The sequence below is a fragment of the Thrips palmi genome, unplaced genomic scaffold (assembly GCF_012932325.1).
Source record: "Thrips palmi isolate BJ-2018 unplaced genomic scaffold, TpBJ-2018v1 HiC_scaffold_7, whole genome shotgun sequence".
In the NCBI taxonomy this organism is placed as follows: Eukaryota; Metazoa; Arthropoda; class Insecta; order Thysanoptera; family Thripidae; genus Thrips; species Thrips palmi.
The window spans coordinates 2,940,763-2,965,440 of record NW_023144634.1 but is presented as its reverse complement, the minus strand read 5'-3'; the positions used below and the strand labels follow the sequence as shown (position 1 = coordinate 2,965,440).

Below are 24,678 nucleotides of genomic sequence, written 5' to 3'. Positions count from 1 at the left end.
CCTGCATCCTTACAGCCTTGCAGGTAGGCAACCCATCCTACGTCCTTACAGCCTTGCGGGTAGGCAGCCCATCCGACGCGCCCACGGCTCCAGTCGGACACCCATTGGACATCGTAGGGTTCCAGTCAGCCTCGGAGGCAAGCAACCCATCCTACATCCTTACAGCCCTGCGGGTAGGCGACCCATCCGACGCGCCCACCTTGCACCCCAGAAGGTGGTCATCTCTTTCGCGCCTCGTTCGGAGAGCAAGCCATTGCTGGGGTCACACGTTCGGCACGAGTCAAAATTGGCGACTGTGATGCTCAAACCACATCTTGAATTTTGTCCGCCTCCACCGGTCTTCTGGCCCACTGTGCTGTGCGGCGATGGCGCTTCTTACCCGTGCACATGTCTCGCTGGCTCGACGTCCCGATGGACGGGGACATGGCCAGCTCCAGGGTCTCCCACTTGGAGTTGAGGTGGGCGACGCGCCACGCCACCTCGTCGCGCAGGTCCGGGTAGCGCACTAACAGGCGGGTAGATTGTTCGTTGAACATTCGGCGCCGAAAGCCTTCGCGCTGCATCCGTTCCATATGGCTCTGCAAACAGACGGAAGTGTGAACGATGATGTCCAAAGACAGTGATTTTGTAGGCCTTTAAGAATCCACTGCGTCAAATCTAGTAGGGCGGAAAATCGCACTCCCTCGACGGGGTTGTAGTCATTGAGTCTTCTCTATGGAGCGGGAATTCCCGCCTTGGTCTAACACAGCGTTTCTCAACCTTCTTCGGTTCGCGACCCCAAATTTGTTGCGAAAAATTTCCGCGACCCCCAGGAAAAATTTCGCGACCCCACGCGACCCCTCCTTTAGCATGCCTTTGATACAAAGTGCGATAATCCACCTTAGTTTGGAAGCAGTATTGCAGCAAAAATGATCAAAACGGTCACAAATGTCTTTGAAAAATCGTGTTTTGGGCCGACTTTAAGCAGCCACTGCGTCTAATCCGAGGCGGTATTTCGTCCTCCCTCAACGGGCAATTAGTCTTTGGGCCTTCCTTTAGCATGCGTTTGTTACGGAGTGCGATTATCTGCCTTAGTTTGGGAGCAGTATTGCCGCAAAGTTGATCAATACACGATTTTTCAGACATTTGTGACCGTTTTGATCAACTTTGCGGCAAAACTGCTCCCAAACCAAGGCAGATAATCGCACTCCGTAACAAAGGCATGCTAAAGGAAGGTCCAAAGACCAATTGCCCGTTGAGGGAGGACGAAATACCGCCTCGGATCAGACGCAGTGGATGCCTAAAGTCAGCCCAAAACACGATTTTTCAAAGACATTTGTGACCGTTTTGATCAACTTAAAAGTTGTTCCCGCCAGTGCTCGGCGTGTGGGCCAGCTGGGAAACCGCCGCCACCCCAAGCGACCCCAGTTACCTCGCCGCGACCCCTCGAAATTTTTTCGCGACCCCATTTGGGGTCGCGACCCCAAGGTTGAGAACCGCTGGTCTAACAGCACTCTACAAATCAAAGAGTGTACATGGTACGCTCTAACTGGAGCATGCTTGCAAGCACGCTCTAATTAGCGCATGCCTGCCAAGCATGCACTAACTAGTGCATACATGCCATGTACACGCTAACTGAAGCAGACGTTTACTCCATAAGGGATAGGAAGTTTTCTGCATCAGGAAGCTTGTACATGGCATGTATGCACTAGTTAGTGCATGCTTGGCAGGCATGCGCTAGCTAGAGCGTGCTTGCAGGCATGCTCCAGTTAGAGCATACTATGTACACTCTTTGATTTGTAGAGCAGTATCGCCGCCAAGTTAGACACTAATGAAATGGGATCCGTATGCTCACTGTTCTCAGTCCACGATCGGTGACCGTCTCCTCCTTGCCGTACACTGCCTCTTGGATGCTATTCAGCCAGGAATAGAGTTCCAAGAAGTGTGCCGTGAACTGATTAAAGCTCCAGTCCCCGTCCGAACTGGCCGCGTGGTTGTACACGGACAGATCTCCGCTCGCCTCCTGCAGAAACACACAACCGAATTGTCAGTTAATTTTGATTTACTTTGTTGCTTTTCGAGGTGGCGTTGGACCGAGACCGACCTTGCAGGTGTCGATTAGATTGTTGTCCATGAGGTAGTCGTAGTCCGATTGCAGAGCGGCCCAGAACTCGTCCTTGTTGTGGCTGCCCCAGGACCGGCGCCATCCTTCCTGCTCGGGGTCCCTCCTGCCGAACAAACACAGACATCGAGGAAAACCCAGACCTCCGATGAAATAGAAAACCCCAAAAACCTGAAACTTGCCTGGACTTTTTCGTGAGCGAGTTGTAGGGCCGCTCTAGGCGCAGCCTGGCGCGCTCCGGGCTTTCCGGGAACCCCGAGTGGGGCTGCAGCGACGACAGCGAGAAGCTGTTCTTCATCGCCGAGTTCTCGAATCCTGAGGGAAGACAAGAGGGTCATCAGTCAGACCAACGCAGAGGTCCAGAACCACAACAAAGGGAAATCACTGTGAATTGCGGTGTTCAAATCCAGTTAATTTAAGTCAAACTTCGATGAATTTCAGTCAAATTCCGATAAATTTCAGTCGAATTTCGATGAAATTTTAGTCGAATTTCGATGAATTTTAATGAATTTCAGTGAATTCTACATGTTTGGTGAATTTCAGAGTACAAATTAGGCTGTAGTTAATTCCCCTAAACCACAACACCAAGAACACATTTTTTAAGCTTTACAAATTGAAACAAAGGCAGGAATTTCAAAGGAAAACCTTGAATTTGAATTTTTTTGCGTGTGAGGAGTAAAGTTCGGTGGTCTCCCCCTTTTTCCGGGCTGCGGTTGGTTGGAGCACCACTGTCATCATCGATTTGCCGCCAAGCCGCCGGCCGCGGTCCGCAGGGCGTGCCGCCCCCGCCTCTGGCCAGCCAGCAACTGGCGGAGCCGAGCGGAGCGCCCGGCGAGCAGACGGGCCTGTCGAGCACGCCTGTCAGCGGGCTGCCTACCCGCCAGGCGCTCGCCCCGCGCACAGTGGGCCAGAAGACCGGTGGAGCGGCCAAAATTCGAGACGCGTTTTGAGCTCCAGAGTCGCTAAATGGGACTCGAACCGAACGTGTGACCCGACACATGGATTGCTCTCCGAACGAGGAATCCATTGGTGGGGTCACACGTTCGGTTCGAGTCCCATTTAGCGACTCTGGAGCTCAAAACGCGTCTCGAATTTTGGCCGCCTGCGCCGGTTGCTGGCCCACTGTGTGGCCTGCGCCGCCAGGGACTAGCTCGTTGACGAGTCGAGTCAAGCCGAGCCGAGCCAAGCCAACCCGAGCCAAGCCGAGCCGAGTCCAGTCGAGCCGAGCCAAGCCGAGTCAAGTCGAGCCGAGCCGATCATTGCGGCGACAAACTGGCCCGTGATGCGAGTGAGTGCGTGCGGGTCGAGGCGGAACAGATCCATCTGCATACGGCGTGGCGTGGCACGGCGTGGCACGGCGTGGCGGGCCCACTGACCGACCGACCGAGCGAGTTGCATTGCAAAGTGCGCCCGGATAGGCGCCGCGAGACGAGGCGAGGAAATAAGAAAAATCGCCCGGCGCACGCACCGCATCTGTTGGCTCCATCTCGCGGGCAATTTATCAACATTCCAGTGTACCTGTCGGCGGCACCGCGGTGCACCGCTCGGCCGGGGGAATTTCGTCAATAATGCGGATTCAATAAACGCCGCAGAATGCAAACGCGGGACCGTTACGCGCGGGGCGCGGCCGGCACCACTGCTCTCGTCAGCCTCTCTCGCACTCGCGGCGCGTCTCGTACTGTGTGTGAGAGAGAGAGAGAGAGAGAGAGAGAGAGAGAGAGAGAGAGAGAGACGAAGCGCTGTCCGAAGCCGCTAAGCTGGCCGCTGGCAAAGGCGCCAGGTGGAGTCCGGCCGGCCGAGCGCCCAGTTACACGGAAAACGGAAAAGCTCGCCTTTTGAATCGAGTAAAGTGGCGCGCTTTCAGTAATCGTTCCCGCGACCCCCAAGGCCACAGCGCCGCGGGTCCGGGCCGCCGCGGACCGCCACCGGCCGCGACGCCTCCCAGCGTTTAGTTCCGTCACAGCGACCGACCGCGCCACCGCCAGGCACTGCACCGCGACGTCGCGACCGCGCCCTCACATGACGAAACACACTCGGACGCTGGCCGTGCACCGATGCGCAGTCACGCAGCGACCTTGCGCGCTTTAACGGCCGAAACTGCGGAAAACAGCGGCGACGGCCGCGCGAACCTACGGTACATCCGGCATGATTGGTGATGTTGAGTGCAAGTCGCAATACGGTGATTTGTTGTAATCGGTGAATCAGGCCGTATTACAAAGAGCGGGTCTACAAAACCCCCCAGGTCCTCCTCCTGGCGGACGTGGCCGGGTGTAATCGGTGTTTCGCCATTGGCAACAAATCTCCCGATTGCAATGGCACAAAAGTGTCGAAAAGGGTAGGGATGTCCGGAAGTTTAGGCGGCGGGCGGGGAACCCACGCGGCCTCCGGGCTGGTGGTGGCTCAGGCGGTCCGAGCAGCGCGATGCGTCGCCGGGGAGGCGCCAGGCCCCGCAGCGGGTCTACGAAGACCCGGCCCCGGTCCTCCTCCTTCGGGGCGCTGGCCGGGTCGTCGTCGTGGTCGCCATGGTGGCAACAACGCCGCCGACGCGGTGGACGCGGGGGTGTCGACGGGGTGGCCGAGGCGTCGGGCGGCGCTTTTGGCGGCGGCTGCGGCGGCGGCCGCGCGGCCTCCGGGTTGGGCGGCTCCGGCTCAGGCGGCTCCGGGCAGCGCGATGCGTCGCCGGGGAGGCGGGCCAGGCCCTGCGCCAAGCGCGTCGAGCTGCCGAGCGAGACTAGAATGGAGTGCAGGCGCCCCTTACAGGACGCACGCCGGCCCCGTCGCCACGGCCCCGACCGTCTGCAACCAGAACACACAGCGATCAGTAGCTGGTCAAAAATGGAAGAACATGGGGCGGGTGCACCTGGCACTCTGAGTGAAGAGTGAACGCCCCCGCACGAGTCTTTTACTTTCCGCGGCCTCCACTTTTCCCTGCCGGCCCGCGGCGGCCTGCTGACCCACACGGCGAAAAGGGAAAATAGCAAACGAGTGGCGGCGGTCGAACTGAACGCTGTTATTGAAAATGCGACGCGGAGCCAATGGGCCGACGGGCCTGCCTTGCCGCCTCGCCGCGCGGTGCGGCAACAACTAGGCCCGCCTGCACGCTTTACATACGCAGTGACCTTTCGCACCGCGTGGGCCGCGCACCGCGCACCCATCGCTCGGACGGAACGAATAAAAGAGTGCGCAAACTCGCCAAAGTCTAATAGCAACGACAAAGGAAATTTTCTATTTTATATCATTTTGTTGTTGTTGTTGTTGTTGTTGTTGTTGTGTTGAAGGTGGTGGTGGAGTGTTGGAGGTGGTGGTGGAGTGTTGGAGGTGGTGGTGGTGGAGGTGGTGGTGGTTGAGGTGGTATTGTTGGTTGATAAGGTGGTGGTGGTTGTTGTTGTTGTGTGTGGTGTGGTGGTGGTGGTGGTGGTGGTGGTCAGGTGGTGGTGGTGGTGGTGTTGGTTGTCAGGTGGTGGTAGTGGTGGTGGTGGTAGTGGTATTGGTTGTTGTTGGTGGTGGTGGGCCAACGTGGACAACAAGCCTGACCGTGCCGTCGTTGTCCAGACGCAGCGACGCGTGAGGGGCATCGCATGGCCCGCCCGGCGGACACCACCTTGCCCGCTGCGGGTCCTGTTTCGTTCGTAACCTTTGGCTGGGCACCACGCCTAGGCGATCATAAACAATGCAGTGTATGGCCAGGACGCTGCGGCGCTGCTCGAGTTGCACCGCCAATCTGCACACTGTCTCCGTCTCTCTCGCACTCGCGGGGCGTCGCGTGCAGGTGCGACAGAGACAGAGCTGTCAGCCGGAGCGGCCCGGCGCGCAGCGCGCCCACCCCTAGCCGTTTTACGACCGCAACACGCCGGCGCGGCCAAATTCGCAACTGCGGCGGTGACAGGCGAACCGCGGCGAAAGCGCGCCAAAATTCCAATAAAACAAGCGGGAGAAAGCGCGCCATTTTTTAATAACAAAACGCGGCGACCGACTGGCCAGGGCTGCTAGGGCGACGGCGTCGCGCTCCAGTCCGGACGGGCGGCCGTTTCCGACGCCACACACGCACCCGCGCTTGTTCGGCAGGGTCAGCGCCGCGGCGTGCCGCAGCCGCGCGTCTTAAACGACATTTTAATGAGTGCTTGTCTCGACGCCGATCTCTAATCGGCGATATCCCGGCCCTGCGGTGGCGGGCTAGGGCCTGGCTAGGGCCTGCCCGGCCCTACGCTAATGTCACACCCGACGCGCGGCCCACGGTGGGGAAACCGGCACGTCGGATTAACGATCGGAGGAAAGCGTCTCAATACGAGCCGCGAGTCGCATAGGAAGTAGCGCTTTAGCGGTCAGTGCTGACGCCCAACGTCGCCGTTTCAAAATTAAGGCATTCGCTGAGGCTTGTTCCGACTGAAATCCAATCAAACCTAGCCTCAGAGACCGAAAGTGTCAAGTCATGGACAAAATCTCACCGATAAATGTTCGGAAATCTGACGGGCCAGAGTGGAAATGATGGGAACCCACGGACGCGCTCGAGAGTCCGTCCCCGAAGGGCACGAAGGACGAAGGACACCGCGGTCAAGGACGCCCCGGGCACGGAGGGGTCGCTTTCGTGAGCGTCACGACGTCGTGTTGACAGTGTGGCGGTCGTGACGCGCACGGCAGCACGGCACACGCCTGGGGATGAGAACGGGGCTTTTCCTGGGAAAAGGATGCGCCTGGCCGAGAGGTCGGGGACGCTCCGAGGACGCTTTCGGGCAGCCCATCGGCAGGGCAAGTGGGCAAGAAATGTCAAAGGCAGCGCTATTTAAGAGCAGGTTGAAGGAACCAACAGTTCCCAGAGGATGTCTTTAAAATAAGCGCTGGAACTGTTTTAAATATCCGTATCTTTTAATTCGCCGCTTTTGATCGAAGGTGGGTGAAGCTGACACACCGAGAGAGTTAGTGTCACTTTTACCCCGGTCTCCCGACGGACGACCCTAATAACAGCCCTGGTGCATTTCCGTAGTCGCGTCCCCTAAAGACAGCGAGGCGACCTTATCCGCCATCTCGCTTCAACTCGGGGGGCGTCGCGTGGCGTCGCGGCGGACGAATGACCCGCCGCGGGGCGCCGCGGGGCGGTATCGGCCGGCGTCGAGGGCGACGGTCTTTCCGGGCGGCGACGCGTGGCGTGGGACGCGCGCGGCGAAAGTACTCGCGCGCGCGCACACACACACACACACACCACACACACACATCACACACACACACTCATACTCACACACACACAAGCGCGTCCAAAATCACTTTTCGCAGTGAAATCCTTTCCCCCTCCTGCTCTATTTCGCGTGATGCGTGGGTTCGGGACGCATTGTGTGTGTGCACGGCGTGTGTGTGTGCGCATGCGTGCGGTGTGTGCGCGAGGCGGCGCCGCTGCAGAGGGCACACAACTTTGACCTTCCAACAACGCACAGCCGATGCTATACCGCACGTTCGGCGCGCCTCAGTCTGCTGGCGTCCCGGCCACTCACACATGCAAAAACCGGCGCGACACAGCGCGCGTGGAAAGCCAGCCAGTGCAGTCAAGTCAGGCGGGTAATTCGCGAGTGGTTACGCCGCAGCGCGGCAACGCGCAGACTGCCTCCGAAAGTGTCGTTTTCGTCGCTCTGTCTCTCTCGCACTCATGGGGCGCGCCGTATAGGTGTGAGAGGGACAGAGCGACGAAAACGACTCTCGGAATCAGTCCGCCGGCCGGGTAATGGGTCGCACACGTCGTGGTGCCACGCCCGTCCGTCCGCCCGCGACAGTCCCGCCCGTTTGGGCGTTTCGGGCAGGGCGCGGCGAGCCGTCGCATCTCGCAAGCCCTTTGTCTATGCAGTGTTTCAAGTCGCACTCGGGTTTTCGACTCGACACGAACCGCGCTCGAAAAGCAAAGTCACCTGCGACAGGAGAAGGCCCCCGCATGGATGCGGCAGCTGGGCCGCGGACGCCCGACGGCTGGCGGAGGGTCGGCCGGGTCGGCGCCCTCTACCGGCGGCTCCTGCAACAACCAGAAATAAAGGGTCGGTCAGAGCGGCTGGAAAAAAAGGAGCAGCCCAGCCTCGACAACACATGCGATGACAATATACTTTTTTTTTCCGGCCAGCACGAACACAGCAGTAGTTTGCCCTTTCAGCAGCCGCAATGTAATAATTAGCCTCTAATTTATCTTTATGACTTTTTTCTGTGCTTCGCACACACGCACACACACCTACGCGGTTCACACACACACACACACACACACACACACACACACACACACACACACTCCTGATTTTCCGCCGCTCCCTGTCCGTAATAACGAATGATTGGCGATTAAAACGAAAAAGGTGATATCAATTTCCGGCGGGCAGCGGCAAGGCGGTGGCGCGTCGTCTGCTGCGTCGTCTGCCGCGTCGTCTGCTAGGTGCGGTGGGAACGGGAGGCCAGGAAACAATGGGCAATCCCGGCGGCGACAGCGATATTGCGCCGAGCGGCGCGCCGCCAAACGCAATCGCAATGTAGATTTGATTGTGCGCATTGCTCTATTTTATATATTTATAACGTTTGCCGCAAAAAAAAAGAGAGGAAAGAAACCAACAGCAACAACAACATGTAAGTGGGCCTTCTTTGCCGCAAGCCAGCGGCCCTGCTTAGGCATTCCCTTTGTGTGGCCAGACAGGGAGATGATCCGGCGAGGCAGCGACTCAGCGATTTGTGAACACGTATAAGCGATCAGCCTCCGTCTGGCAGCAGGAGAACAAGAAGAACGACTCGGCCGGACGAAACAAAGAAAACTATGCATTATTATTACATTTTTTAAAAAGAGTTTCATTCCGTGCGCGCGGAGCGGGCGCAGCCAGTGCCATCATCTCCCCAGCGGCGCGCACGCTCGATTCCGCCGCACGGTTCTGCATTTATTTCGTATTCGAGCCGCTTCTTTTGCCCCTGCACCGCCAAGGCAGTGTCCTGCGCATCGCTTTTGACCAGCCTCTAGAGTACACCCATATCGGCGCCGAGTGCCCGCGGGAGCCTGCGCAGCCCGCAGAGCCCGTGGAGGGGAGGGGGGATGTGAACAATGGTCCATCTCCGGTGCAAATGTGTTGGCCGGGCAGAAGCCGTAGAATGTGCGGCGCAGAGGGGCTTAGCGCTCGGCTTAGCTAGTCGCCGCCACACGCTGCCTCTGGCGCGCAGACACACACACACACACACACACACAGCGAACGCACAAGCGCACGCATACATGTACGGGCCGTGAGTACACCCGTAAGAAAAGAAGCCCGTCAAGATTCTTCCGGCCGCAAGAGTCATGGGACTGGCAGTCAGTCAGGTGGGATTTGGCGACAGAAGCCTTCGCTTCGAGCATCTCCTCGAGGGTCTCTCGCCTGGCCGCCGCCGCCCAACGCTCGCACGGCATCCTCGACCACCCGGATCGGCACCGAAGGCACCAACAAGTGACCGCTCGGGGCCCCAGCCAGGCCCCGGCCGCGCTTCGCCAGCCTCGGGAAGATCGCGCGGGAAGAAAAATGGCGTCCGAAGCGGCAGCCGCGCCGCGGGCAGCCCGGCCCAGCCCGGCCCGGTGCGGAGGGAACGGCGGCAAGGAGTTTCGGAGGCGGCCCCGCTGCCGCGCCAAGCATGCGATGGCCTGAGATGCACAAATTGCGACTGCTCCTAATCGGTGTGCGCGATTGGCCGAACGCCCCGCCACGCCCCGCCCCGCCACGCCCCGCCACGCCCCGCCCCGCCCCGCCACACCACGACTGGGGCCCGCAGAGCTGCAGCCACGCGATGCATTTCAGATGCATCGATCCCGACGCCGAGACCAATTTCTACACAAATCAAAACCACCGCCAATTCACGAAACAAATCCACTGGGCTTCGACTCGACACTCTTTTACACATTATCTCCCGAGTCAAACCTAAATGAAAAGACAGTCTCACGTGAAGCGTAAGAAAGATCGTTCCAACGCAAGAGCAGTGTGCCCCATCCAGCGCGCACGGAAAGCGCCGAGCTTGGCCCCAAAGGGTGCTGCCGCCCGAAGGACCATCTCGTCGCTCTGTCTCTGTCGCACTCATGGAGCGTCTCGTAGTGGTGCGAGAGAGACAGAGCGACGTCCTGCGGAACCGGGCTGCTGGTGCATCCGATGGCAGCGGGGTGCACGGTGCGGCGTCGCTGGTTTGCGTTTCGCCCGCCAGGGGCCGCCAGCGCACGCAATGTTTGGTTTGCGTTCCCCGCGGCGTGAGAACACGCGGCATGCACGCCACGCCGGCCCGGCGCCAAACGGTAAATAGCGTAAAGCAAAAAGAAGAAAAAAAGTTTGACTTTACGCAGCTGGGTCGCGAACCGTCAAAACGGCAAAATGAAGAGAAACTTGTCTCGTTTCGTCCGTGCATCCGGGTTACGACATGCTCGGGATAGAGTTACCCTTTGTTCTGGTTAATGAGGACTCTAGGGACGCAGCTGCAGCGGATGAAGACATAAGGCGGCATTGTCAAGCGCGTGTAGTTGTGGACTCACACTCACGGCCGGCGGTCCGAGGACCCACCATAAACAGGTGAAAAGTGTCCCCTCATCGATGCTATCTCCAGAGCAAGCAAGCCGTGGGCAAACACACTGAAGGGAGAGAAGGCGGAAAAGGACGCGCGTGGAAAAAGGAAATGAAAGAGACGGCGGCACGTCGCACTCGAACGCGCTGACGAGACTCAGCGTAAAATAGGACCGGTGTCACCCGGCACGCATAAACCCGCCCATTTTACACCTACGTTGCGCGTGAAAGTTCCAGGCGCTTTGTATACGACGCGAGCGCGCTTCGTAAATAAATAGCAATAAAAGCGCGAGTTGCAAGGACGGCCGGCCGGCCGGTCGTCCGCCCCACCGCCCGCGCCGCGCTAGAGGTACCGAGGGTACCGAGAGGTGCAGCCCGCCCCGGCCGGCCGGAGACACGCTGATACGCGTTAAGTGCCGGTCGACCGGCCGGCGATAGTATCTGCGGGCGCAGCGCGTGCCGCTTCGGTTTTACGCTCAATGGCTCGGCCGGCCGGGTTCGTTGTGACTCGCGGGTCACAGCAGACCGGCTGGCGCTGGGCCAGGCGCGGCCAGGCGTAGACATGGCGCCGCACAGCGCACAGTGTACGCGCGACAAATTTATGGAGCGTCCCCGCAATTAGAACAGCGCCTGTGGGGCGACTTAACGGGCACCGCGTCGTACACCATGCATCGCCAAAAAAAATTGGCTTCCGCGCAAGCTCGGCCAAGTTTCTCGCATTTAAACATCTAAAATTTTTCCAAAAATGGGCGCTAAGGGTGAGATTCTTGAGAAGTACCTTTGACCAGCCTTTGACAATGCAATAAGTTTCAGATTGTGCGGAAGTAGCTTGTGTCAGCGAGCTTATAAAAGTCCAGTGAAACAGTGCCCCGCGCAAGGACGCACAAAAAACCTCAGCAGCACGAGGAATCCACTGTGTCCGCGCGTACTTACGCAACTCCCCATTTAGGATAACGCACGTCAACGGGTTACTCCGGCGCGACACTCCGCGGTGGCACTTCCCTGAGCATTCTCATTCCAGTGAGCTCCGCCTAGCAGCGGTCGTTTCGGATGCAGGGTATGCACACCACACACACACACAGTGGGCCATTTCGGATGCAGGCGGATGGGTATGCAGCACACACTGACGCGTCGCTGACCAGTGAAAGCGGCCCGCTGTCGCCACATCATGAAGAGGTAGTCGAGGGGCAGTCCGGCGGAAAGGCTGCCACGACGGTGCACCAGCGCGCACAAAGGCACTTGCTGCATGCAGTAGGCACTGTCGCGGAAGTACCCGCAGACTGACCCACCGGGCATGCCATCAGCATTACTGCAGTCGATGATCAAGCGTGCCCTGATTACACACAGCGCCATTAACTTCTTCTGTTGTGTCGCTTCACGTTTTTCAAGCTCCTTTTTTTCGCGCGACCCGCCAGGCCGGGTGGAAGCCTTGCCTTGGGCCTGCCTGACCTGCATGCAGCGGCCCTGTTATTCGCTCCTTTCCGCCCCCGCTGCACTGTGCACCACAGTGCACCGCCACCCCGAGCGGCATTGGCCTAGTGGCCGGCACAACAACAGCACTTTGCTATCGACCGGCATGCAGCCCGGCCTAGGTCAGCGTACCGATCTTCGCATGTCGGCAGTACATCGACAGTGTGCCCGTGTGTGTGTGTGCGTGTGTGTGTGTGTGTGTGTGTGCGTGTGTGTGTACGTGCTGATGGCTTTGCGGTCCACTCAAAGCGCGCGCGCGCCGGCCGTGGCTGTCGCGCCGGAGAAATGCACTCGGCTTTAAATGAGTGATGCACGAAACGCACCGTACAACAGTCGAACGCGCACACGCTCGCCGACTGCGCGCGTTTGCGGCGCGTTGCGAGCGCGGCCAAGGTTACGCGCGACAATGTATGGACTGCGACCTTCCACGCTGCAGCGCCGCACCAACGCCCAGATCCGATTCGCACCATCGATCAAGATGTGTCAGTGCGCGCGAAAGAAAGTGATACCACCGCGACAAGCATCTCGCCTAGGCGTTCGTTTTGCAAACTTACATCACGCCACGGTTCGAATATTTCAGGAGGAATTGTAGCAGTGTGGCCGCCGATGTGAACAAAGTGAGACTTACTAGTACCAGAGTTTAACATGTGCGCAAATGAAGCCCGCTTGTAAATCGTAAAATAAAGATCCCACTGCCTTGGCAGCCGTTTTGGCCTGATTCCCGTGGAAATGGACACAGCCTTCCCAGGCTGGGTAGCCCTCACGGTCAAATCACGCTCACGTGCACCACTCACGACATGGATATTCTGTTTGGTCCAGCGAAAAAAAAAATTAGGATTCTACTTTAGCAGCCTCGTTATTGCAACAAAGAAATTAATAGGTTCGGTGTTATGAGGCTGAACGGCCGTCCCTTTATAGCGCTGCGCACGCAACGCGTTCCCACAATCTATTTGCATGGCTGGCCCCGCCAAGCAAAGACTCTGCTTTCGGCTTCATGAATACGGGCAAGAAGGGGCGACGCAGCGAAATCTCTCGAGGGCCCCTGATTTGTGTTCTCCGGACGTTCAACCGGTTTCAGAGAGGGATGAGCAGTTGGCACGGATTCTCACAGGAATCAACGATTGTAACGGAAAAGACAAAGGCATATGGCAGAAAAAAAAGGGTTTGCCATGATTTGGAATTTGATTTCCCCTTCATCGGAAAAGAAAGTCAGTCAGGCACAATGCCTGACTGACAGGGTTAGGGTTGCCACAGTCAATGTCATTCGCTTCATCCGTCACTGCGGCCCCGGCCTTGCCCACTGCAGGGGAATCCGCAGGCTTAGGGTTGCCACCCGGTGGGGTCGCCTGGCACAGAAGACGCGTCGTGTCAAGGCCAGGGGGACCCCTAGTTTTCGGCCCAAACGTCCAACTTTGCGGAGACGCAAGCAGATTCGTTTAACATGGCAGCTTGTCGTGTCCCCGTGAAGAGTCACCCACGGAAAAAACAGAGACAGGCCGGAAACGCAGCACGTGACGTGGAAAGCACCTGTATCCTACAAAAAAAAAATTTAAACACAGCAACGAAGCAAAATTTAGCAGACTAAGTCTTGGTGACTGGTTCATAAGCAATCATGTATTTCAATTCCTCTCATTAGTCTGAACACAACAAAACGCCCTTGCGGCTTACTTTCACCCTTACAGCGGCAGCCCGAGCGTGGCATGTTTAGTGATATTACTAACGATTGACACGCCGCAAACAGATCCAATCGGGCAACAACAACAGCTGTTGGAAGTGGGTCAACACGTTGGGGTAGGGCAGCACCGGGGCAGCGCCCAGGCAGCGCCGGCGTAGCCATCGATTGTCAAGCGTGCCAATGGGGCTTGCGCGCTGGCGCCGAGTCCAGCGACGGACTTCTCGCCTCGCGCGGGTCAGGGTCGCTCACGCTGTGCGCAGCAATTGCAATCGCATTATTGGACTTGTAATTGGCTTTTATCAGCGCATCGCGGTCCGGGCCAGATAGGCTCGATTGAGACGTTGCCGTCTCACAGTGCACCAGTTTATGGGCGTGGCTGATAGGTGCGTATTTTACGTTATGGGCGACTTTGACCTTCATTAAACGATGTAAAATATGTTAATGTGAGCGCGCTGATGGGCAGTGTTGAGGGAACGGCGCCGTTGCGTTGTAGAGCATAACTCTCCAGCCACATTACAAGGGACGAGATTGTTGTTTAGCTGAGGCAAGCCTCCCGGAGAAGGTAAGCATAGTTAGGAACTCTACAGCCCGAGCACACAAGAATCCAACCGCTAACAACTTCGCAGCCCGTGGTCATCCTAAAAATTAAGCGTTATCAAGGACGCAATTTTTCGAAACGACCTTCTGATAAGCTTGAACGAAACTGCAGAGCCATTTAGGCCTGGGCATGACGCTCCAAACAGCAGCCTCATGTGGTCTATTGCGTAGTGACCCCAGCGATAGTATTTCCCATGGCGAAACCCGCTAGAGGTGTGTGTGTGACTGGGTGTGCGACTATTAGCAGCTTGAGTCGTGAGTGCAGATAACAGCAACAAGGCTCCTCGATTTGTCCGAGTCGCGGCGCAAGGACGACGCATCTGTCTTTTTCACCCTCACTTATGCTCGCTCCCTGAGTGCTATTAAGAGAGATGGGGGTCATCATCATCAGGCATCACTGTACGGCACCTTCTGTTTGCAGTCTCGTAGGGTCATTAGGTATTGACAAATTTGGAGTCATATTAAGAAATAAAATTTTCACGTTTACAATTATACACGGTAAAAACGGAACCTGGTTTTCCCAGGAAGCCAATGGTGAAGGCATAGGCGGTTTCCAGGGAGTTTCTGGTAAAACCAGAAACCTTTTTTACCGTGTAGGAAAAATAAATTTTAGGATAGTGTTTCCAAGACAGTTTTCTATTCTTAAACACTTTCGTTTGGTCCATTCGCTCGGCACGGCGCATCGTGAACGGAAGCTTTGGCAGGCTGGCCGATGCAAACGCGCACGTACTGCGCGGTCACGGCCCGTGGGCGTGGCGTGGCGCGGCGTTTCAATTGTGTGACAGGTGAGGCGGTTGCGCGATAGACAACACGTGGGGCTGGACCTGCTCCGGCATCAATCAAAGCAGCCTGCAGCTCCGGGAGGCCGGAGTCGTCCCGCCGCCGTCTCTGTCGGACTCGAGGGGCGTGCAGTGGAGCGCGAGGGAGACAGTGCGGCGAAAGGGCCCCGTCGCTCGGCAGGCCGGCGGCGCAGCCCGGGCGCAGCGAACGTCAATGCGCTGCAGCGTCGCCACTCGCAACACCTTGGCCACTGCAGCCCGCCGGACGACTGCAAGATGAATGGGCGACATCGATAACGCGTCAGCATGCCAGCGGGGCGCTCGTCAAATTTTCTCCCCCCCAAGCCGGCTGCGAACCGGCGACTTCCGACTCGGCGCGCTGGCTCGCGAGCCTCTCGGCCGTCGCCGCCCGTCGCGCACGCGCCGCCCGTCCGGCCGCCGATCGCGTCCGCGCCGCGGGAGCGCCGCAATCCGGTATCGGAAATTGGCAATGGGCTCCTTGTCCATAAGGCAGTGACATTCCTCGGCACGCAATCAGAGTGCAGTTGGAAAGTTGTGTGGGCGCCCATACGGGCCATGCAGTTGCCATGCAGTTGCCATGCAGTTGCGATGCATCCCGTAAATCCGGCCGTCCGTACATCCATCATGCGGCACGCCATCTGTCCGTCGTTGCAATCAGGCAGTCGGCTCGCAATCGCCGCTCGCAATCGGAAGGTCGGTGCGCGGTGGCTTTTACTTTCAGTGACAGCTTTCCTTGCCCCGGTCGCGACAGGGCGATTCTGCGAACTATTTACTTTTCTCCGCGGTTCACGCACCGATCGGATGCGCGTGGCTTGCCTTGGCGGGCGGAGGCCTGGCGCAGCCAGTGCACCAGCCCAATAAGGCCTGCAGGGCGGCATAAGGCCAGGGTCCTTATAGCCATCCAATCGATAGTCCAGATTGAAATCGCCATGCCGATTTGATCTACGTCTGCGCGGCCAGTGCAGTGTACGTGCGCTTGTGTGTGTGTGTGTGTGTGTGTGTGTGTGTGTGTGTGTGTGTACGCAAGTGCGTACGACACACTGCTATCGGTGATCGGACGGGGCAACGATGTAAGGGTGAAACCTGTGGCCAAGTCGACGACGAGGATGTCGCATTGCTAGGCAACAGTACCGTCGGCGGCACCGCGAGGCACCGGCAGGCACCGCCCGCCATAAGCCTGGCTACACTGCATACAGGCCGGAAGGCCACCACCCGGGAAGGCAGAAAGAAAGAGCAGGCCACGCTGCCTAAATCACGAAAAAACGAATCGTTTCACCGCCGCCAGCGACGCACCCCCGGACTCGGAAGGACGGCGCGGTATCTCGACGGGATCGGACTAGATCCGTGCGGATCGGTACAGCGGCTGGGAGGCACAGACAGTGTGGCACACACACCCGGAAGACGTCCTTGCACTGTGCGGCACCGCCGAGGCACCGCGGCACCTACCTGGCCTGCATCACTTTCGCCACTTATGGCCCCCGCCTCCCCGTGGGCCCGTGGGTGAGGAGTGTGTTTTACCGGCAAACAAGGCGAGCCCGTGCCAAAGTAGCTCGGTCAGGCCAGCGCAGTGGAGCAGAGCCGAGCAGAGCGCACCGGACATAATGGAAAAACGAGCGATGACTCGGGTTGCGTCACGGCGGTCCGCGCTATTTGGGGCAACGTCCGACCTCCCTGGTCTACATCAGCACTGTGCTGCCAAAAGTTTTAATCGAATAGACAACAGTACTTACAATAATTTTCTTTTTCTTCTTTGTTGACACATTTTCCTATTTTCGCAAGAGCAAACCGCCTGTGCTCCGTCCGTAGAAGGCCCCACGCAGCACGAAAACGGCAAAGGGCATTTCCTTTCTGCATATCACTGCCCGGCGCACGCGCTAAAGGTGAGCCATCGGCCGTCCAATGATGCATCATTGTAATTGATTTACCGACCGGCGCGGCCATAACTCCAATTACAAACAGATTTACGCCCGCGCGCGCCCTGCCTTTCCCTCTCGGCTGGCCGCGAGAGGCGCCTGGCGTCCTCTAAACAGTGGGCCAGAAGACCGGCGGCCGCGGCAGAAACTCTAGACGCGTTTTGAGCTCCAGAGTCGCTAAACAGGACTCGACTTCAACGTGGGACTCCACCAACGGATTCCTCGTTCGGACGGCAATCCATTGAAAAGGGACACACGTTGGGTTCGACTGCCATTTAAGGACCCTGGAGCTCAAAACGCGTCTAGAATTTCGGCCGCCTCCACCAGTCTTCTGGCCCACTGTGACTCGGGGCAAATCCAGCGAGACGGTATGGAAATGTGCTCGATTCCAGGAGTCCCTTTCCTGCGCGTTGAGACGCCGCGGCGCGACAGGCCGGCCGGCCGCCCCCGCACCGCAACATTCTCATAGTGTGTCCGGTCGACACTTTCACCGTGTTAGCGTGTCATAAGGCGAGGGTCACTTCACCGCCTTCCGCGTGCTGCTGCAGGTAGTGCTTGAGCCGCGGCAGCACAACGGGGTCCTTCATTACCTCAAGGGATCTCGCGGCTGGGATTGCGCGGGGCGGTCGAGCTGCTGGGTTTCACTCAAACATGACCTCAGCGCGCCTCGGCGGGACCTCGGCAGCCCCGTGATGGTGGCTCTGGACAATGACTTCCCCCGGCGTCGCCGCCTGAGAAGCAGGCAGTGCCGTTGCACTCCGGTGTCGCTCGGACTTGCCCCGCGGCGCGCGCGCGGACGGCTAGACGGACAGATCGGGGCGCGCGGATACGGCGTCGTTAGCGTCCGTCGCGTAAGTGATCGACAGAACGAGTCGTCAGCGACACGGCCGAGCCGCCAACAAGCCAACAAAGTAAAACAGCCCGCGATTTCGCGCCAAGGTGCACTGGAAAGAAATCAGCCACAGCGGCGTTAGGGTGCCGCCGATGGAGCAAACATTGACACGGCTCACTCCGCGGCGGGCGAGAACGAACACGCCGAGAACAATCCCGCTACCGGGACCTCATTACTGGATTTTTCACACAGGGCTTCCGGCGTGCGCTCCGGCGGCGAGTTTCCGACCCACCGCGTCGAAGCGGCTTCCTTGTCCGCCCGACTAATCATCGTTTTGCCTAGATTCCACGCCCTCGCCGCGGTGCGCCACGCCCGTTGTTTATCTAGAAAGTTTCATTTTGCAGCAGGCTGCTGCACTCATTAGACCGCGTCGCATATCATGTCAGCAGGAGAATGAAAGTGAGGCAATGCAATTAGGGGATTAAGTAATAAAAAGTTGGCTCCTTGTAGTGGGTCCTCCGCGCACTGCGTTCTACGACCACCGCGCGGTCGGTTCCTACTTCGGACTTTCACACAGGAGCTCGGTCACTCCTCCCTCTCTCCACGGCCCGTGTGAATCCAATGATTCGCTAAATCACGCCCAGTTTGACGCCGCTGAATGCGAGCCCCGCGCACGCGAGCGCGCAGTAACAAACCGCGGAATCCCCCCCCCTCCCCCGAGGCAGCAGAATTGTTTTTAATTAATGCGCCGACATTTCCCTGCGTTGTCAGTCAGGGGCGCAGGAAAGAGGGCGGGAGAGGTCGGTGGACTTCTGTTTCTGGCATACTAAGGGACGGGTAAGACCAGTGAACCCCAACTGCTCGCAAGCTACATAGTAATTTTCTGTGAGTTTTTTCGCGCATGCAGAAACACACAGGCGCGCGGGCGAACTTGCCACGCCACTGGTGGTGGCGTCGCACCGCGGCCCCGCCGGAAACGCGTGTACGAGAGACGTCTGGGCTGCAACCCGATCCCGACGCCCAGGAAAACGGAGCCTCTGTCCATTCACGGCTCCGCGGTCAATGCGGGCAGCCACACGCATTCGAGTTCACATTCACGTTCATCCGGGACGTGTTCAGCGGGCCAGAAAACCGATTCCCGATCGCAAGGTATTCACGCATCATGCCTTGCAATGCGGCATTTTTTCCCTGCACGCGCTAGCGTGCGCGAAGATTCACAGCCGCTTTGCGGAACGGTCACTTCCACGTTTACATTGTGCAGGAAGTGGAATCAGCCTACCCACGGTCACATCCGGGGCAGCAAATCTCCGCTTCACGCCTTGCTCTGTTTTCTCAGGCCGGCCGCTCTCTCACACACACTGGAAAAGACACACACATGGGGAAGCCAGTGAGCCATAAGCGCGGGCCTGCCACATGCCGTCCTATCCTGGGACCGAAGGGTCGTCTCCGAACGCTGGGGTTCCCCGGTCGCGTCCCATGAGCGTCCCTCCGTTTCGGACGCGGCAGCTAGGCAGCAGCGCGAATAAACATTTTCAGGAATGCAGCCGGTGGTGCATCGGCAGCAACAAGAGGAGCAGTCCGGGAGGCTAGGCCGAGGCTAAGCCGCGGCTCTAGAGTGAAGCCATGCGTGTCCGTCTCTATTTCACGGGATTGAACACCCTGCAGTGTGTGGCTTGCACGAGAGCGTTGCGTGCATTCAGACAAAATTGCTGAGCAGACCATTAACAATTTATCAGCACTCACGACAGAGTACACATTGATTAAGTCGTGCCGAAATCAAAACACTTCGAAAAGAAGAGAGAACGTGTAAGAGACACCCGTGAGAGCTCCGAGTGCGCGTCCGGGTGTAGAGGTGTCACCGCGTTACGTGAATGCGTGTGCGGCCTTCGCCCGCGCCGCCACTTTCAAATTGAGAGGATGACACGCCGCAGTCACTTCCCGATGTAAACACGGCGCATAAACGTCCCAGCCCGTCACCGCGGTGTCACCCGAGACGCGTCGCCGCAACTATTGGTCGATAGGGATCTGCAGACCGCAGCCCAGGCGGCTGGGCCGAGGCAGCCGTCATCGGTTGGCTCCGGTTGCAAGCAGTCACGCCGCAAATGAGTACGCCGTGGAATCGCCGTATGCACTTGGCGCGGTCTGGCGAGCGCGTCGCCACACGCAAGACCACCGCACACACACGCGTGACAGCGGTCATCGCCGTCACGCCTTTAACATAGCCACAAACCAGGAAAAAAAAATTCCAATGCTAACGCATTGCACGGTGTTCCGGTTGTGGAAATGAATTTGAAGTCTGTCGTCTAAACGTTAATTACGTTAATTTTACCGTTATTTACGTAACTTTGAATCCTACCGGCATTTTTACATCCCCAAACCTGATTCAGTTAACACAATGACCATCTCAGTCCATCTCGCGATCTCGCGATTTACAGTGCTCATGTTCGTCAAACGAAAGTTCGTCAAACGAGTTTATTAAGTTCGTCAAACCAACGTCGTGCTGGTTACAGAATTGAGGAAAACATCACAAGAGAACCGCAACCTTTAAAAGCAAGCCAAACAATTTCAACCTCAGCAACAATGAAGGGGCAGTTTCAATGCGCGACTACTCGTTTTTTCAGCCTCGCGATTTTCGAAAGGGCGCAGACGCCGAGAAAATTGTTGCCAACCCCCGACGATTAATTTACAGTCTTCATCGGCAAAGAGTCGACGGGTCGGGACCGGATTTCGACTCTTTGCCGACACGAAAACCAAACAGCACATGGTGGTAGACAAAAGCTCCGGTAGTGCTCCGAGCTCGGGAGGGCCATAAAACCATTGTGGCTCGAGCTCGCCCCCGCCGCGTAAGCGGGGACCGTCACATGAAGTCGACTCTTTGCCGGTCGACTCTTTGCCGATGAAGACTGTATTGCGTCTTTTTTGCTACGGACTTTTTACTGACAGACTTCAAAGATGTTCCAATGTCGAGACACCGTGCAATGCGTTAGCATTGGCATTTTCGAATTTCACGGCGTTTTGATTTCTTTTTATCGGCGACTTTAAATTTTGACAGTTGGTACGATGACACCGTGTCGTTGCCATGGAGACTTTTTTTCATGTTTTAACCATTTTCTCAGAACACAGACGATTTCTTGTCACTTTGGTGAGGCAGGAGGTTTAGTTTTGGGGAGTAGCACATTTTGTCTTTGAAACGTTTCTGGAAAATGTGAAGGGATAAGGGTGCTTCATTGTTGCAAATTTATGTTTTTGTCGTTTACGTTAAATTCTTACGATAAATTTTCGAAATTTTCAGGAATTCTTCATTTTTTTATGATAAGGAGTAATTTGGCGGGAACCATTTTTAGATTTGCGTCGGCGGAAGAAAAAATCTGAGCCGTCCCGGGCAATAGGGGTCCTCCTTCGTCGGAACCCCTAAAAAGAATTTTCCATCTTCAGTTTCGCAGTAAAATTTCACAGTCAAGACTACCCTTCAAATAACGTTCCTATTTCAAATAAAAAGTGACAAAACTATTTGACTCAGTAATATTGAAACTGAATAAAATCGATTCACAGTGCAGGAAACGCAAGACTTCGTCTTCCCCCTTTTCTTTTTTTTGCAACACGACGTTTTCTATTGCGACTTTCGTCACCTACTAGACGTGCATGCCCGGAGCAGCGTTGACGTCGCGAACAAAGGCGGTGCGTACCCAAGAAGAGGGCCCCGGGGAAGACATTTCGACGGGCGGGCCGCCCTTTCACTCGCAAAACCACCTCCTTGAACCCGGACGAGTACCGCCGAGTCATCCCGCTGCACATTCGCTGCGGGGTCAAAACTTCACCCTTTCTAGAAAGATAGCCATCCGCTTATCGTGAAAAGAGTCATCCGCTGGAAGTAAACGCCAAAATAAAAGCGGTAGACCAACTCGAGATTATCAGTGATTGTCGGTAATCACTGAAATAATCACCTAAATCCAATATAATCACTGTCATACTTTCAAAGATTCAATCACTTTTTGGCAACTTTGTGGGGGTACTGGTCCCAAAATCGTTGAAGCCAAAGCCTCCCCAGAGGCAGAGCGTGGGCCTCGACTAGATTGGACGCCATGGCCTCCTAAAATCAGAAGGAACGGCAACTTTCAACATATTCTCTTAAATTTTTACTGTGTTCATGAAAATCTTGAGTTGGTCACCCTTTTCAAAAATGTACAAGAAGGAATTTACTGATAGCTAAGCGGCCCGTTTCTGAAGGCAAAAATTTGCCTGTTTTAAAAGGGTCTTCGGGCTTTGGCACGCGTGCCCGTCACGGGCGCTGCGTCGCAGGGATGCGATGCATCCGCGCTGCGTGCGAGGCGGCAGCGTCACTGACTCCAGACGTGTCCACCGAGGCTAATGGAAGAGCTCCTAGCCAGAGGCAAGAGCGTCGTCGTCACCTTTCGGTCAGTGGCAGCCCAGCAGGCGCCGTCGGGTAATTGCTTCATTTGCTTAAAGCTAATTGCAGTAATGAATGGCAGCGCAGGTGTCTGCGTGCGTGCGGGTGGCGCGCCGGTGCGGTACGAGCGCGCAAATCAAATCAAGCGTCCGGCACGCAGGAAACAAACAGCAGGGCAGCTCGAGCAACTACCAGGTTTGAACTGCCAAGAAAAAATATTTGGCGCAGTGCTTTAAAGCGCAATAGGTCGTAGAAAATTTAAGAAAGATCTTTCTAATTCTTTTTGTAATGATAGATACAAAAATTTTCACGAAAGTATCTTTTAAAAGCTTTACAAAACGCTAGGGTCCTAACGGAGTCCCTCAAAGCTGGCATCGCGCACGGAATGAGAATAGCGCACGCGGTGGGAATGGCACGCACGCGTGCGCACGCGCGGGGATGGGCGCGTGCCGTCGCGACGCTTTTGTTTCGGGCTGCTTTTCTTTTTTGAGGACAGTAGTCATTCCGCTGGCCCACTTGGACAGTACGTGGCGCGGCGGCGCGGCACCCTCAGACGTCGGCCAGCCGGCAATATAACGGATGGACGGTGCATCGGACGAGTATATGGGGGAACGGGACTCGCCGCTGCACTTCGGCGGGGCGCCGCTTGGGCACCGACCGGCGGGTCCCACCAGGTCCCACGGAGGCGGGGTTCGGCGAACAAAAAGAACGCGCTCAAACTGATCCAAAGCCGCGCCTTGACCGGCACGCCATACCTGGCACTAGACCCGTCGCAAGATAAACGACCCTGTCAATACCCTACGCGCAAGTTTGGCCATCTCGGTCGATCCCGCGCGGAGTAGCGACGGGCCAATTTTGCAGCCGCACAGAAGGGACCCCTCTCGTGATTGAAGTTTCATCGCGCCGCGACCGCGTTCCGGACTTTAATAACCAGCCCGTTCTTGCTACGCGAAAAAAAGCTATTTTTAACTTTTACTATCGGGCGTAAATCAGGGCACAGGATGGGAGCAGCACCGGGGTGGTGCAGTACGGTATCTATCCTAGATAACTAGACCAGCAGCGCCACGCGCCGCCACGCGGTCAAAGCTGGCCTAGTTTCCACTCTTAGATAACGTCTAGAATATGTCTCTGAAAACAAAACGACATTTTATCTAGCGCTCCCTTACTGCCTAGATTCCACACACACACTGGCACACACTGACACACACACGTACGCACTCACAGAAATTCCCCACGCGTTTCCTTCACACCCAGCGAAGCGGCATACCGCACGGCAGCTCACCTGTGAACAAAAAACAAAGGGAAAGAATGTTAGTTGATGAACAGTGTAGGTCGAGGGTGGCGGTTCCAAATCAGCTTTTATCCCAGGCGGAAATTCATGTTAATTGCAACTCTTTTTCTCCTAATCCACACCAACTGCCCGTCCAACCGGACGACGTCATCCCATTGCAAACCACACGACTTTGTGCATGTTGTCGGAGGGGAAAAGTCCGTCCGTCTGTCCGGCCGTCTTCCAGGAAAAACGACGCTTCCTTGTGCAGCACACCTCTCCCTGCACTCGGTGCTGCACTTGTGGCCATCACCACAGCCGGCGCGGCTGGCGCGGCCGGCGCCACGTGACGAGTCGAGTCCATTTGAGCGCAGCCGAGGCACGTCGTTGCGGCGAGCCGAGCCGCGCCGAGCCGTGCCCGGCCTGATGGAGTCTAGCCGAGCCCCGGTCCAGAGCCGAGGCGGGGCGTAGAATCACGGGCCGCTACTGCAGACGCCGCGCCGGTACCGTACACAGGGTAATAAGGAGAAGTGGGCTATTCATCGGTTATTAAAAGAAAGCCATTCGGGTTAAGGGGAGGGTGTGGGAGAGAAGGACTTTCCAAATTGAGAAGATGTCCAAGCTTCAACGTTGCAGGTGGGGCCACATATGGCGAAGTCCAGATAGACATGTGTGGGAAACGGTGCCTTTTAAGACCTGGCCACGAGTGGCATGTCGCCAACGATATTGGGTCGAAAGGTTCAATAAAATATCGCAACGAAATGGCAAAATTGGGACATCACAGTGGGAACGTCGCGTCCAAAAGGCGCGGTCTGCACGGCAGAGACACTTAAAACCGAGAATGCCGTGCGACTTCTGCGTTAGGGACGAGTGGCATTTCACTCCAGTGCCAAGTGTGGAGTGCGCAGCACAGCCCCGCCCGGGCTGGGCCTGCCTGTGGCCTGCCTGGCGTGTGAAGCGATGACGCAACCCGCTCATTAAGGCATCCACTTGCAAACAATTAATTAGACTCCACTTCCACTCTCGGCGGAGTGAATCTTCGCGCCAACGAGTGCGCGACCGAGTGCGACACCGCTTGGCCAGTTCAAGGAAGTGC

At 57.0% G+C, this 24,678-nt stretch overlaps 1 protein-coding gene across 1 annotated transcript in view; it reads right to left on the bottom strand.

The window, feature by feature from the left end:
• LOC117652712 overlaps window positions 1–24,678 on the bottom strand; it is a 196,551-nt gene that overhangs the window by 106,329 nt on the left and 65,544 nt on the right. Inside the window, exons 2-6 of the mRNA XM_034397804.1 lie at window positions 7,993–8,093; window positions 2,284–2,416; window positions 2,084–2,207; window positions 1,835–2,002; window positions 380–578 (exon numbers count right to left, since the gene is read on the bottom strand). Of these exons, the coding sequence (XP_034253695.1) occupies window positions 380–578; window positions 1,835–2,002; window positions 2,084–2,207; window positions 2,284–2,416; window positions 7,993–8,017 (649 nt within the window). The 5' untranslated portion in view covers window positions 8,018–8,093. The remainder of the gene's footprint in view (window positions 1–379; window positions 579–1,834; window positions 2,003–2,083; window positions 2,208–2,283; window positions 2,417–7,992; window positions 8,094–24,678) is intronic.